Source organism: Desmodus rotundus, chromosome 8 (genome assembly GCF_022682495.2).
Source record: "Desmodus rotundus isolate HL8 chromosome 8, HLdesRot8A.1, whole genome shotgun sequence".
NCBI lineage: Eukaryota > Metazoa > Chordata > Mammalia > Chiroptera > Phyllostomidae > Desmodus > Desmodus rotundus.
Window position 1 is genome coordinate 107,332,562 of NC_071394.1, and position 15,102 is coordinate 107,347,663.

The 15,102-nt window shown below is 46.2% G+C and overlaps 1 protein-coding gene across 10 annotated transcripts in view; it reads right to left on the reverse strand.

Moving 5' to 3' along the window:
- Positions 1 to 15,102, reverse strand: part of NEK11 (NIMA related kinase 11) — a 199,258-nt gene that overhangs the window by 53,250 nt on the left and 130,906 nt on the right. For all 10 annotated transcript variants that reach the window (XM_053929433.2, XM_053929435.2, XM_053929432.2 and 7 more), the window contains one exon: positions 14,597 to 14,757. In XM_053929433.2, the coding sequence (XP_053785408.1) occupies positions 14,597 to 14,757 (161 nt within the window). The remainder of the gene's footprint in view (positions 1 to 14,596; positions 14,758 to 15,102) is intronic.

Sequence of the window (15,102 nt, forward strand, 5' to 3'; positions counted from 1 at the left end):
TCCCCACCTTAGAACTGGTTGTGGCGAAAGGTTTAGTGTGAGCACACACACACAAGTGCCACTTCACTTCAATATCCAGTCGTATTCTGCTCAGGACACTTTTATTAAACATCGCTTACATTCCAAATGTATACGGAGATGAGGGAGCCAGGTGCAGCCTTAGCCCACCGTTTTGGGACAGGTACTCCATTTGTATGGATGGGAGCGAACACACGAACAGAGGCTGGGAGGGAAGACCATGTTTTCCTAGGGTACGTCTGCCTGGACTCCTAGTGATTCACTGCTCTTTGATCCATAAATTCCCCCCAAAATTTCCCTTGCAGTGTATATTCTTAACCATCAGATGGCTGGTAGGATTACAGAAGCCAAGCTGAGAAACCAGTACAAAGGTCCTTCTTTTCTATCAAAAGATAAAGAGCCACACATTAAAAGCGAACATAAATCCAGTAGCTACCTTAGCTCAAACCACCATCATCTCTTGCTTGGACCATGCAACAGCCTCCGTATGTCTCCCTCTGCTTCCACTGCGGCCTCACTTCAATCCATTTCCACCACAGTGGCCACTACTACTCGGTTGTTTTGAATAGAACAAACCCCAGGTCCCCCACCCCACATGTGGAATAAAATCCAGTTACGACTTGCCACACTCTGTGTGGTCCAGGTCCTGTTGGTCTTTCCAACCTCATCTCTTTCCATTTTCTCTGCCACTCACTATGAAACAGCCACATTAACCTTTTTCTTCAAACACGCCCAGCTCTCTCCCTCCTTGGGCCCTTCTGATTGGCTGAGAAGGCTCTTGCCTCACAGATTGTCATTCGCATCCTTCAGAGTTCAACTTCATGTCCCGCTCTGAGGTTTCTGAGCATCTCTCTATGTTAGGTTTCTACCACCACTTTGGTCAACCCCATCACAGTGCTCGCTTGTGTCTTCGGATGCACGTCCCCAAAGGTACATTAATATTTGGTTTGTTACCATTTGCCCCGTGAGGGCAGGGACCAGGCCTGTTGAGCCATGGCTAGCTCAGAGCGGGGCACACACGAGAATGGAACAAACGGCATTTTTGCAAACGATAATTCTCACAGTGGGTAGCAGCAGGCCTGTGCCAAATCCTGGGCTAACCTGAATATTAAAATTTAGTCAGAGAAAGACAAAACAATATGATTTCTCTTACATATGGAATCTAAAAAACAAGCCAAAAAATAACTCAGCAAACCAAACAGAAAAAAGCTCATAGAAGAAGGAAACAAGCTGCTGGCTGCCAGGTGGGAGGAGCTGGGGGACTGGGTGAAAGGGCGAAGGGACTGAGCCATGCACACTGGCAGCTACAGAATAGTCCTGGGGACATAACGTACCACAGACGGTCAACAATACGGTAATAATAACTGCGTGGTGCCAGGGGGGTTCTAGTATCGGGGGGTTCACTTCCTCAGGTGTGCTGCACACCTGAAACTAACATAATGTTGAATGCCAACTGTAATTGAAAACAAAAAATTGGTGAGCTTTGATGAATTTCTCACTCTCCTGTAGTTGCAGACCTGTGCGAAAAGGGTAAAGAAGGCGGTGAGAGCAGCGAACAGGAAACCCTTGCAGGGAGCAATTCCATCTCACCCCTGTGGTTGGGGGCTTCCAATCTGGCTTCGCGTTCCTAGGAAGTGGAGCTCTTGGCCTGGTTCCTGGTCACAGGTCGGCTTTGGAGGCGAGGTCCTGCAAACACTCGTGCCTGACTGTTATTAGTGTCATAGCAGCCGATGATTGTCCAGAATGCAACTAGCTGTCCCCTTTCACTTGGTAGATACATAGTTCCCTTACCTGGTGACTCTCAATTTCACTCTGTAGGGATTATCCAGGGATCTAGTTAAAAATGCAGATTCTTAGTCAGCAAGTTGGCGTAGGGCTGATATTCTGCATTTGACAGGCTTTCAACAGCTGCTGATGCTGCTGGTCCGTGGGCCATCTGAAGAGCAGACTCTAACCAATATGAATGATACGGGGATACAACATAGCACTGATATGTTCAATGGTGGACTTCTTTAGTGAGCCTGCCATGAGGAGCGTCCTAGAAAGGACTGGCTGCCTTAGAGAATACTCATTTATTCAATTAGTGTGGATGTTACTTTAACCTGGAAGGAATTGCTACATGCATTTATTTTGCTAACTTAGAATTTTGCAACTTCAACACTATCGACACTTTGGACTGGGTGATTGTGTGTTAGGGGGACTGTCCTACGCCTTGTAGGACGTTTGCCAGCATCCCTGGCCTCCACCCACTACTACTATATCCCCTCCCCCCAAGCTGCGACACTACGTATGTCCCTAGATGTTTCCAAATATCGTCTGGAGCGCAAAGTCCTGCTGAGCTAACTTGGAGCCATGATACTTAGAGTCACAACATTTGTTGCATTCTTGTAGCTATGAGGCCATAGATTAACTGACTACACGTATTCACAACTTTAAGCAAAGTTACATTCATGAAAGAAATAAAAATGATTTCCATGAAGGAGCATCTAGGTGTTAAGACTCAGGCATTTCACCTTCCCTGCATGGCTGCAAGAACATGATGCCTTTTATTTGCTGAGCTTTACATTTAAAATAGTGGGATGTACGTGCCACACGCATGGGGTGAGATGGGGTGGGGGGGTGTAACTACAATTTACATCAAAACCATAGATAATAACATATATTACATATTATATATTATACATAATATACTTAAACCAATGGCAAATCTCCCCTTTGCTCCTGTTTTCATTCATAAAATATTTGAATGAAATATTGAGGGACTGATGCGTGTAAAGCATAGTACTAAATATGTTAGTGATGAACTGGAAGATAACAAAACTCAAAAAAAAATCACATTTTTCACTGAAGTCTTCCAGGTCAGATACCATAATATTGTGAATCTTATATACACTGGATGACAATTAAAGTGTTAGTTTTGAGTTAACACTCTTTTAATGTTCTAAAACCTTTGTTTGGGCCATTTAAAAAAACAACCTGTAAGTGCCAAGAACTTCTATTGCTTCCAAGTCAACTTTGTATTGATATAATTAGAGAATTCTGACTCCTGGAAAACAAAAATATCTCCCAATCACAAAGAATTCAGTGGTGTGGAAAAGGCAGTTTTTCGATCCAGGAAGATAATTGTCTGTGAGAATTGTTTTGCTGGGATCTAACACTCTGACAGACACGATGGACCAAATCCTCAAAAAGATTCTCAAAGCAGGACGCAGCAGATGAAAACCTGAAATGTAGTTTCAAATTTTATACCAAACTAGAGCTACACAGCATCTCACGTCTTCACCTCTAGCCCTCAGAGGCAAGCCCCCAGCACTGTGTGTGGGTGCGTATTGCAAGCGTTACTGCAGCCCTCAAAAAATCCAACCTGTGAGTTACAAGTTGACAAGATGCTACTTTGAAAACATAATCCAACAGTTATGTAACCATATTTCTACACCAATATTCCTACTAGGAAAAAAAAAAAAGCTTATTGAGCATCTCTATCACCCAGGACAGTTTTGGCTATAAGTAACCAAAAACCTACATAAAGTGGCCTAAGCAAAGGGTTTTAGAGTGTTCCTTTGCAAGCATCCTCAGGGCTCCCTTCTTTCCCAAGGAAGGATGTCCTCATACATTTTGGCCAGAATTGATACCATGTTCATCTTAGATCAATCCCTGCCATGTGGCATCTGATGGCCAGACCAGCTGGAATGAAGCAGGACCTACCCAAACCACGAGGACAGGGTGGCTGCTGGCACAGAGCTAAGGCTCTGACAGAACCGAGGGAGAGGGGCACGGACTAGTGGCTAAGAGCCTGGACTTTGGAGTGAGCCTACCTGAGTTTAAATCCAGCCCTGGCATTTGCTGGTCAAGCGTTTTGAGCAAATTACTTAATCTACCTCTGCCTCCATTTCCCCATCTGTAAAATGGGTTTGGTTGAGAGAAGTAAATGTTGGCATTTCTAAAATGTATAGCTCCATGCCTGGCACATACAGGGTCCGGCACAAATCATGCCCCCTTTTTATTACAAAATCATACGCATGTAATTCTGTAACATAACAACGTCACACTCAAGCACACCATAGGACACTTTAGGTGAAATGTTCAAATTAAAACTAAGTTATTACGCCCATATTATTACCCTGCCAACCACACTCAAGCAGGCCTTACTTCTGCCAGGCTCTGTATTATCTGTAACATGTGTCTGATAAACAAAATGCTCAAAAATGTCTGTTGTGAATATGACCAATATTCACAGCCTCTTGCAGTGAGCCCAGGTTAACTTTGTGCTCAAATTGTCAGAATGGGTATTTCAGTTGAAGAAATCTCCTTCTGAAGCAGGTCTCTCAACCATTGCCGACAGTCACTTATCCAAGAGACTCAGGTGTATAGTTCAAGCTGCCACTGGGTTTCAGTGGAAAACGTGAAACGAGGAAGGAAAGGAGGCTCTGCCATTCCCCTGAGGGAAGAGAGCAGTGAGAACCCACTCACTGAGAAGACTAGTCCCAGGAGGTTGGTTTGTTCCAAGTCTAAGGATGTTTGGCCTCCCTCCATATGGATGAAGAAAAGGTCACAGAGGCAGAAGCCAGAGAGGCAAGGCAGAGAGACTAAGAGGATGCATCCCTCACTCCACGTCCCAACCCAAATGTCTTTCATCCACTTGTTCAGTGAAAGAAAGAGAACTGTAAGCTGGCTAAAAACAAACAAAGTATATGTTTAAGAGAAATTCTGAGCAACTCTGAAAGGAAGAGTTGGAGATACACAGATGGGAGAGGCTTCAGTTACAAAGTTAGGTAAATGAGAACAATTTATACAGCTCCCTGGGAAGCTGCATGTATGGATACAGAGGTCCAGCAATGATATCTGTAAAATGGTAACTAGTAGACAACAATGTACCCCTTGAGAAATGACTTGTGAGTGAATGAATGAATGAAACTAGCTGCCATAAGACCTTGGTTTGCAATGAGGGCTCAGTTGGGGCACCAGCAGGCCCTTACTGTTGTACATCTCTCTTCAGACATTCTCACTAGCCTCCCGAGGGTTCTGCTTCCTGCTCCTGCACGTTGGGGCCCATTTGTCTATGTGTAGCCCCCTGAGCACTGCGCTGGCAGGTGGGCTGACTCCCAAAGGCTGGATAGATATAAATGCAGACATAGAGAGTTTCACAGCTACGAAGCTACAAAGCGTCTCATGGTTCCAGTGTCCGAAAGCTGCTCAGGATGAATGGGAACGGGTGCCTTCATGGTGTGCTGCCAGGCCTGACGCAGTGTTCTCTGTCTGCTGAACAATCCCCAGCAGGCAGAGATGTACACAGGTGTACAGAGCAGACAGGAAACCTTCCATTACGGCCCCAGTCACAGACAGGAGCTCAGCTTCATCTTACTGGCACCCCAGGTACCTTGTCCCATTCAAGGGGCGCTTCGGTCAGTGGATGTGAGTGTGATGGGGTGAAGGGGCTGGATCCTTTCTGCTCTTGGTACTCTTCTCAGTCACCCACAGGATGCAACCAAACCATACAGCACCCTCTTCCCTACCCACCTCACTCATTCTGGGCTCGCCCCATTCTCCCTGAGGGACCGCATTTGAGGGTACCCAGGACTTCTTAGAGCTGAAAAGTCATGTGTGGGCCACAAGAAGCTGAAAGGGTGGCCCTGATGCAAGCTAAGGATTTACATGTATGTGAATATCACAATTCTTTTTATTAAAAATGTATTGAATTTATTGGGGTGACATTAGTGAACAGAATTATATAGGATTCAGGTGTACAACTCTAGAATACATCATCTGTATATTGTACTGTGTGTTCACCACCCCAAGTCAAGCCTCCTTCCATCACCATTTATTCCTCCTACACCCTCTTCCACCTCCCCCCACTCCCCTTCCCTCTGGTCATCACCATACTGTTGTCCGTGTCTATGAGGGTTTTGGGTTTTTTGCTTAATCTCTTCCTCTATTTCACCCAGCCCCCAAACGCCCTCCCCACTGACTGCTGTCTGTATCTATGGGTCTGTTTCTATTTTGGTCACCAGTTCATTTTGTTCATTAGATCCCTCATATAAGTGAAATTATATGGTTATTTGTCTTTCTCTGATTGGCTTGTTTTACCTAGTATAATAATCTCTAGGCCCATCCATGCTGTTGCAAAAGGTAAGATTTCCTTCTTTTTACAGCAGAGTACTTGAGTATCACGATTCTGTTGAAGGTTTTTTTGTAGTTTTTCTTCTCTTAATGACATTGCTGATGACGCATTTTTATTGAGGTCTGCATGCAGTGAAGTGCCCAGATCTTAAGTGTACAACTGAGTAAGTTTACAAAAAGAAAATAGCCTTGTAGCCACCCCCCCCATAACAAGATGAAGAACACCTCTCTCACCCCTGAAAGTGCCCTGTGCCCCCTCCCAGCCAGCCCCCCCCCCTCAGTAGAAAAGCAGGGAAGTGGAAGAGAATTCTCAGGCCAGCAAGCACTACTTTATATATGTAGTCAGAGTCCTCCCCACTGAGATGACATATAAGGAGAGACTCGGAGGTAGAGAGGGAAAAATCATCTGTGCATGTGAAGGGGAGGACATTCCAGGCTTCTAAAGGCCCCAGGGATGTGCTTGGTGAGTTCCGGAAACAAGGGGGCTAGTATAACTGGAGTGGGTGAGCAGGGCACTTCTCCCAGCGATGGAAGAGGGGGCCTCTGCCATCAGTGACGATGGGGTGCTGGAAGGCCGCTGAACACGCTTTGCCTTTTATTCTGAGTGAGATGAGGGGTCATTGGGAGACCAGTGAGAAGCCAGTGCAACAGTCCACTGAGGGGGCAGTGGCTCTGGCAGTAAGAGCAGGGTGCTAGGTAAGGATCACATTCTAAACAGACCTTGGAAGGTCAAACCAATGGGTTTTACTTACGGATTTAATGTGTGATGTGGGTGAAAGGACGTAAATCAAGGTTGAGTCAGGAGGAGTGGACTTGGACTGGGGCTGGGGCTGGACATGCTTAGCTCAGGATGTCTACTGGCAGTCCACACGACCCCGCCTCTGGGAGACTGGGTGCGTGAGTCCAGACTTCTGAGAGACAGCACTGGAGAATGAAAGACACATCTGGGAGTTGACAGTCATACTATTGAAGTCCATGAGACTGTGTGAGGCGTCCATGAAGGTGGGACTGTGTCTGTTCTGTTCCCTGCCATACACCCAGCACCTAGAACCCTCCGATACGTGATGTGCAAATGATCCACGCAACAATCCACCTACTTTCTTCTCTGCGACTCGCTTTACGAAGCTATCATCCACTCTCCTTCAAACCGCATCTACAAACAGCCCTGAAAAATGTCACTACGTTACAGAAACCAAAACACCAAGGTGACCTTATCTATTTTCTCTACACTCAGGTGACCCTCTCACATCTCTGTTTGATCTCATTAGAAGCCAGGCCCTTGCTTCTCTGCATTCATAATTCATGGGAAGACAAAGGATGCCGTTTAGCACAAAGCCAGAGGGCAGAGCTGATGGCACCTTCCTGGAGGCTGCCCCGAAATCAGGAAGCTGACATCTTAACTCCTATCTCGCCGCCGATGGCGGCCTTCTGCCAAGGAAAAGGCCTTCAAGCGTGTGTAACAGTGGGAACAGAGAGCCACATCTGTAAAACTCAAACTGTAAACAAGCCCCCTGCTCCGGTAACATTCAACGCCTCTGTCACTGAGTTAGGAACCACTGAAACGTGACTGCCAGTGTGTCCACATGTCACTGCTAATGCCTTGTTTACTCTGTGTTATTAAAACCTCCTAACCGCAGCTGTGTCTTATTAATGCCCCAGTCTGCGGCACGTCCACATCTGTGGGGTCGCGTTAGGGTTTCAAAGACATCCATAGGCATCCAACACACAGCCCTGAAGACATTCAGGGCTGCAGTTCGGAAGTGTGATGGACGAAGAGAAGAAAGAGAGAGCAGGCCTGGCAGAGCAGCCTCATGATGAGAATCCAAGAACAGGGGCGACAGATCTTTGGAAGCTGGTGAGGCTGGTCCCCTTCGTGCTGCTGTTCGCTTCTAGAGTTCCAGCAGTGTGGAGGGAAGCCTGCCCCCGGGCAATCCCCTGCCTCCCAACAGCTCGCTTGCTCTTGATTAACTACTTATTGCTTTACATGCCACCTGTGCGGCAGTCTAGGGAAGGCAGTCCTGCAATTTCAGGCAGGTTTCCTGAACGAATGGAGAAAGATTTTCATGTTCCAAAAGGTAATCTCGTGATGCGTACTTCTTTCTTGCAGATCACTATTTTTTGACTCCAGTCTAGCTTTATTCCTGTTTTAAACATAATTTGAAACCATCAGATTGTGTTCCATTTGCACACATTTGGAACTGTCCCTTAGGTCCCAAGCATCTCCTTGTCTTCGGCTTTACTAACTTCTTCACTGAGTTCTATACTTACTCCGCATGTCTGCTAGTTGACGCAGTGTTTTTTCGGGTTTGAATCCCAGCTTTATTAACGGACAGGCTGACCTAGGTGGAAAGAGTTACTCTCTCCCCTTCACAGTTTCCCCATTTGTACATGGGATAGGAAACGTTAAGCTCACGAAGTGCTTGTACGTGGGATAGAAAACGGGGTGACGGGTGAGGGGTTCAGCACTGCATGGAACAGCGCAGGGTAGCCCTGCTTCATTGACGACTACTGTTTTCTCTGGTGTAACGTGACCCCGTGTGCTTCCAGATTAGCAAGTTATAGAGAAAAGGCGGCACCTCCAACAACGTCCCAGATGTGTCACACTCCTTTGCTCCTGGGCTGGACCCCATGAAGCAGTATTTACTTCCTCTTGCCAGGTGAATAAAATACTCAGAAAATTAAATTAAATGTGTCTGTGTAAATGAATCACACAATAGTGGGATGGGACTTTTGTTTGCAAGGCTGTTCAGGAGGATTTGCATATTTTTTTTGTAGGTTCTTTTGTACCCTGAATGGTCAGGGCACCGCAGCTCTGACGACTGCTGGCGCGCAGGAATTGGTGTGTTTGTGGTGGGGAGAGTTGGCATTGGAGAGAAAGCCCCAAAAGCACCATCCCACCTAGTTTTATCAGTGCTGTAAAAATTAGCATAAACCTCATCACCACTCTCTTCATCCCCCATCCCGCCCCCAAGGTCCAGAGCAGCACAGCAGAGCACAGGAGGTCTTGCAGTGCCTGTCATTGTCCCCTCAGTGCCCCACTTGCCTGCAGAGCTCTGCTCATCCACAGAGAGGGAGCGAAGGTTGGCGGCCTCCCACCCTCCACGGTGAAAAGGCTGCAGGGACACTTTTACGCTCCAGCTCAGTGTTGCTTTGTCTTTATCAACCCTATTGTTTTCCCTCTTCCCTTCCATGCTTCGGTAATGGGGCAAAAAATGTATGTGTTATCCTGAACCAAACAGTGCTTTCAATTTAAAAGATTGGGGGACTATGACCTTCTACAGAGCCCACGGGGATATGTCCCGGGCAGGGTTTTTCTGGTCCCCGCCTGACCAGCAATGAGCTATGCTTTACCCTGGACAGCAGAGGGTAGAGAGGGAAGGGGAAACAACCATGACAAAACAAGGGACGGGGTGGAAACCATCACATCACAGTCATTCTTTGAGGAACACACGTTGGGTCTACAGAAGGCCCCCCAAACTGCTAGCATTAATTAACACTCTGGCAAGGCTAGCTGCTTCTTAGAACTGACGCCCTCTAAGGTCAATTCAAGACAAAAAGTGTCCCCTCCCATGTAGGAAGTTAAGTTAATTAGGTCATACCATGTGAGGAGCAGGTAAATCAGCCCTACTATTTGGACTCAAAAGTTCTGGCACCTTCTATAAAAACACAGTAGGAGGAGAGAAATCCGCATTGACTAACAGATGTGCGAGGCAGGCTCTTCTCCGTTTTCCTTTTCACAATTCAACACTTTTCCTAGAAGTGGTATAAACTTTGGCCTCTACATATCTCAGTAATTTTGATCAGTAAAACAGGATTCGCCAAAGGACTGATAATGCAATGCCCTCACGCTATTCCTTCGCACCCAGTGTGCTTACTCAGGGGTTGTACGGGGAGAAGGCGGCGAGCAGGAGAGGCTAAAAATAAAACCAGACAGCCCAGCTCTTGGAGAAGTTTCTTTACCTTACGCAACCTCAGTTTCCTCTTGTGCAAAGTTAGGGTGTCATAACTGCCCCATCTTTAAACAGACCTGGAGTTTAAAGTCAGTGCCCAGTACCACACTCCATTACAGACAAATATCTTCCACTGCCGTTTCTGTCTGGAGCACCGAATGATGTAGATGACTTACGCTTAGGGAGTGCATTTTATGAAAAACATGCATCTTCAATCCCATAAATCTAGGGCAGTAATTCAACAGGAAGTTCACAATCTGAGAGACAGCAGGAACTGAGATGCAGCGGGGGGCGGGGGGGGGGGGTGTGCTTCTGGATTTACAGCTCTCAGCTCTCACTCTCACTCCAGGCATTCACTTCTTAATACAAATGTCAGGGAAAAAAATGCTTGAAACCCCTTAACTCATGGTTTCCTCCTTCCTCCCACCCTCACCTTCTTCCTCGCTCTCAGCCTCTTCCTTATTTGAATTCCAGCAGCCAGTTAAATTCTCATTTGATGCTGCTCAACTAGAATACAGGCCTCAAAAGGCTGTTGCGAGAATTAAATGAGATAATGCGTCTGTGGCAGCCACGGAGGTGTTCCACTTACATGTCTCTTCAAGAGCGAGCCTGGTGCAAGTTGTGTATCAAGCTGACCACCCAAGGCTGCTGTGTCTTCAGGATCCAAGGCAGTGTTCACACCGAGGCCACCTCTTCCCAGGCAGCTCCCGGCCAATGTGAGCACGGTGGAAATGCAAGAGCCAGGCCATTCGTGCCCAGTGAGGACTCCTCTACTTTCTATTGACCTGGCTAAGACGTTTTCTCAGAACTGCGCCCCAGCCAGAGGCTCTCACCCCATCCTCCCTCCTTCCTTTCCATCCTTACCATCAAAGATGTAGACTGCCACTGTGGTGGAGGGTCTCCCAGCCTATTTCACAGGCATTTGTCTTTTACTTCTAATTCTGTCTTGTATGTGCTTCCCAGGGGACCTGAACTGACACAGCACATAAGGTACTGGGCATAGAATGAAAGTTCTGGAAATATTAGCCTTTACTGTTATCATAATTATAATTTAATTAAACTACTGACTCCGCTACCAGAAGACACCTTAGAAGCACCTGCTCTCATATGATCTGACCCAAGAGTCCTCAGCAGAATCTTCGGCCATGCCCAGAGTGTCCATTTCTCTGCCCCCTGGCACCATTCCTAGCAGGAGATCACTCCTGCTTTCTCTAATGCTTCACAGTACAGACAGAAGCACTGGAGGACTTAGGCAAAATGTATTGAAAACTTCAGAATTAGCTGGGAAAATGGGCCTCGCAGCCCTTCATCTTAGCGAGAACAAACACCCTGGTCCTAAGAGTCCTAAACAAGCAACAATAGAAGCCACGTGCATTGAAAGAGCCTTTCCTGAGGGAGTTTTGTGGTAAGTCATGTGGTCCAGGCAGTGGCTATTCCTGGTGCTCGTGGGACATTGATTACATCCAGAGTGGGGAACGATGGTCAAGGCAGTACGGGGAAGATGGAAGGGCCTGCGAAAACACCCATCAGTCTGCAGCCCAGAGCACGTCCATTAGAGCACATGAAATGCTTTTCAGTGCGAGGTTCCATCGACACTGCTGAGAACTCTGCTAAGGTGATAGTCACAAACTCCCTCCTCCCGAGATCTGAGTGGCCGGGTCCAATGCAGTGACCACGGACTTCATAGAAAAACTATCAACGATAACATAATGGCTGTGGTAAAGGTGTCACTGATGTGACTAATACTGGTGACTAATAGTAGGTGTCTGCTTATTGCAGCAAAGATGCAACTGACAATCGACAGCAATTAGGTGCTTAATAAAACCGCTTTGGAAACACTGCTGCTGGAAAGATCGTCCTAGGTGGCACACCAGGCTCAGCAATCAATCCCAATGAAGCCCATGGCTGTTCCTCTTCTTGGAAGCGCTTCTTCCATCAAAATAAAAACTCTGAGACTTTGGGCCCACCCAGAGGAAGAGGAACTCCCTTGGATCTGAATACTCACATAAAAGCGCTGAGTATGATGATCACGTAAGTAGACCCTGGCACATGCAGGGGTCAAGGGCATGATGGGGGAGAGGGGAGGAGAACCCCAGAGATGGCCACAGGTTTCACTCAATTCACAAAGCCAACAGTGACTGGGTCTCAGCACAGTTCTGTAACTGTAATTAGTGTGTTGCTAATAAAACAACCTGACAAAAGAAAGGGTCAACCTCATCACAACCCCACAGCCACCAACTTTGAAGAGGGAAGTTATATCTAGTTACTAGGAAAAACAATTGGGGTTGTAATTACCTGTCTCTAATACACAGTACTCAGCTGTGATTTCTATTCTAGGGAGATACGCCTTCTGTACTAGAAAAGCATTGGTTTATGAACATGCCAGACCTGGGCCTGAGCGTGGTTCTGATACTTCCCTAGCTGCGTAGCCATGGGCAAGTTCCTTCTCTCTCAGAAAGTCAGTTTCCTCATTTGCAAAATAGGAATACGAATAACTATCCAACAGGATTCTGTGAGATGAAGTACCATCATGCATACGAGAGATCTTAACATCTTGTCCCAACAGATTTATTTAAAATCAATCACGATCATATCGCATATGACAGATGCACAGCCCAGACTTCCCTATATTTATCTCTGGTCCTAAGAAATGAGAAGAGGTTGTTCTTTTTTTTTTTACTATAGTTGTAAAAATCTCACTTTAACATTAAAGAGTTTGGGCAGTATCATAAAAATACCGCAAGATGCCTGGGCAACTTCATCATCGTAACAGCAAATATCTCATTGTTAATTTCATTATTATATTTGGGACACTGTTCTAAATACATTACATTACTTCACTTAATCCTCAGAACTACTCTGTGAAGTGGGAACCACTGTTCTCCCATTTCACAGGTCAGAACACCGAGGAACAGTGAAGTTTAGGAACTTGCATAAGTGACAAGGGCTCGATTCATAAGGCGGTTTGATTTCCCACCCTATGTTCTAGCGAGTATGCCCAAGACGGGTCTTCTGAAATGACCAGCAAAGGTCTATTTCTTGACCTGGGGGGTGTTTGCCATATATTATATTCGTGTGGTTTTCTGAGCCAGTTTTGTTTTATTAAAAAACATTTTTTAAGTAACAATATTAGTAGTTAAAATTTTACCACTCGATGTTTTGAGCAGAAGTTGAGTATACATTTTGTATATCATCTGTTTGCAACCACAGGCACAGAAGGATGGCTCTGCACTGTTGCAGTAACATTTGTCTCAGTTGCTTTGGACAGCGGCACAGAAGCAAATGGAAACTGTATTTTCATTTGTGGGAGGAGGTGGTGGTGTTCACCAGAGTCCACTGGGAAAAATGCAGAAATGGTGTAAGGAAAGCGTTTTTATTTTGACAATTTGGTAAGCCACCACCAGACTCTGTATTTTTCTTATTTACTCGTTTTTATCTTCATATATTTGTCTCTTCATTTCTCTCTCTCATCCTTTCTTTCTTTTTCTCCTCCTTCTCCTCTCTCTCTCATCCCTTTCTCTGCTTAGCCCCGTTTCCATGCCACGCTAGTTCCATTCTCCCTGCCTCTCTCTCCTTTTCTTACACGGAACCCAGGGACATTTCTTACTTGTTTTATTTATTCAACATTATGATCTATTATTTAGTCTTCATTAAGTGGTTGAATGGATTATGTACAATTTTCTCTCCACTCCAAAAACAATCCTTCTGAATTAAGTTTCCATGAACGCAGGTGCTCCTTGATTGACTTTTATTTTACTAGTTTAATAGTTTCTAGTTAATAAAATGCATCTGTACCTTATGGAAGTTTAGGACTGACAAGGTTAGTAGGTCATGGCCTAAGAAGAAAATAAATATCTCACCATGAACTGCCCAAGGTCACCTGCTTTCTCCTCACATGCCTCTTGCTCTTCCCCTCTCCCACGGACACACAACAGAGAAATTACACGCCAGGACTGTTTCTTGGCCTACGGCCCATGTGGGGCTTAGTCCTGCTGTGGTTAAAGAGATCTGTGGAAGGGGCTCATGCTCAGAGATCTCAGCGCTGCGTGTCAGGATGGGCCCTCAGAGGCTAGAATTGGCCAGAACGCTCATCCCCTAATTCCAGGATCTCTGCGCCTCATGCCCAGAACTAATTGGTGCGTTGAGACCTGACCAATAGATCTGATTACCAGGCAGAGAGTATATTTTTAAAACTCCTCTTCTCCCTGCTGAAGGAACACTTGCTTTGTTTATTCAAAGCTGTGTACCGGGTACTCCTCAGTGTAAAATGTAGGGTTTCTCCCTGATGAGTACTGGGGACTGCAGCCCTCCCTCCATCAGCATGGCGCAGACCAGATTCTCAGAATTCCCCGGGGGCCACGCCTGCCCCTGGACCTTGGAGACCAGCACATCACATGCAGCCTTTATAACAAATCCTAGTTCTCCCTCCCCCACTCCAGATTATAAAACTTCCTCGATTCTCTCTGAGGAGCCACAGCCCAATCGGTACCCCGGACAGTCCCACCAGGCACCTGTTGGCTTGCTCTGTAATCAGACCGGGATCCCTCATCCTCGACCCCTTCCTCCAGTCCCGAGAACACTGTTTCCTCTTCCTCCTCCTCACTCTCTTCAGAACAGGAATCGAACGTGTCAGCATAATACTCCTCAGCTATACGTGGGTCCTCTGGGATCCCTGAAACAGAGAATAAACACCCATCATGGCCCACGGTCATCAACAAGAAAGACCAAGAATGGACGACAAGAAAGCAGAGCAATACCAACCCCACTTTGCTAATGGGGGACTAGATAGAGAACGAGCTCCTGTCTCTTCGGAGACAGGAGAATGTCACATGACGACGCCACAGCACATTGAAACTGTGGGCATTTCAGGCTTCGCGCCGTGTTACACTGACATGAATAAACTTATTCTTCAAAATGGTAACACACTGCACTGTTTTTCATCCTGTTATTGCCAATTTTTGTCTAATGGGTAAATATGAAATTTGGGGTCAGAGAATCAAGGTTCGCATGTATTTCT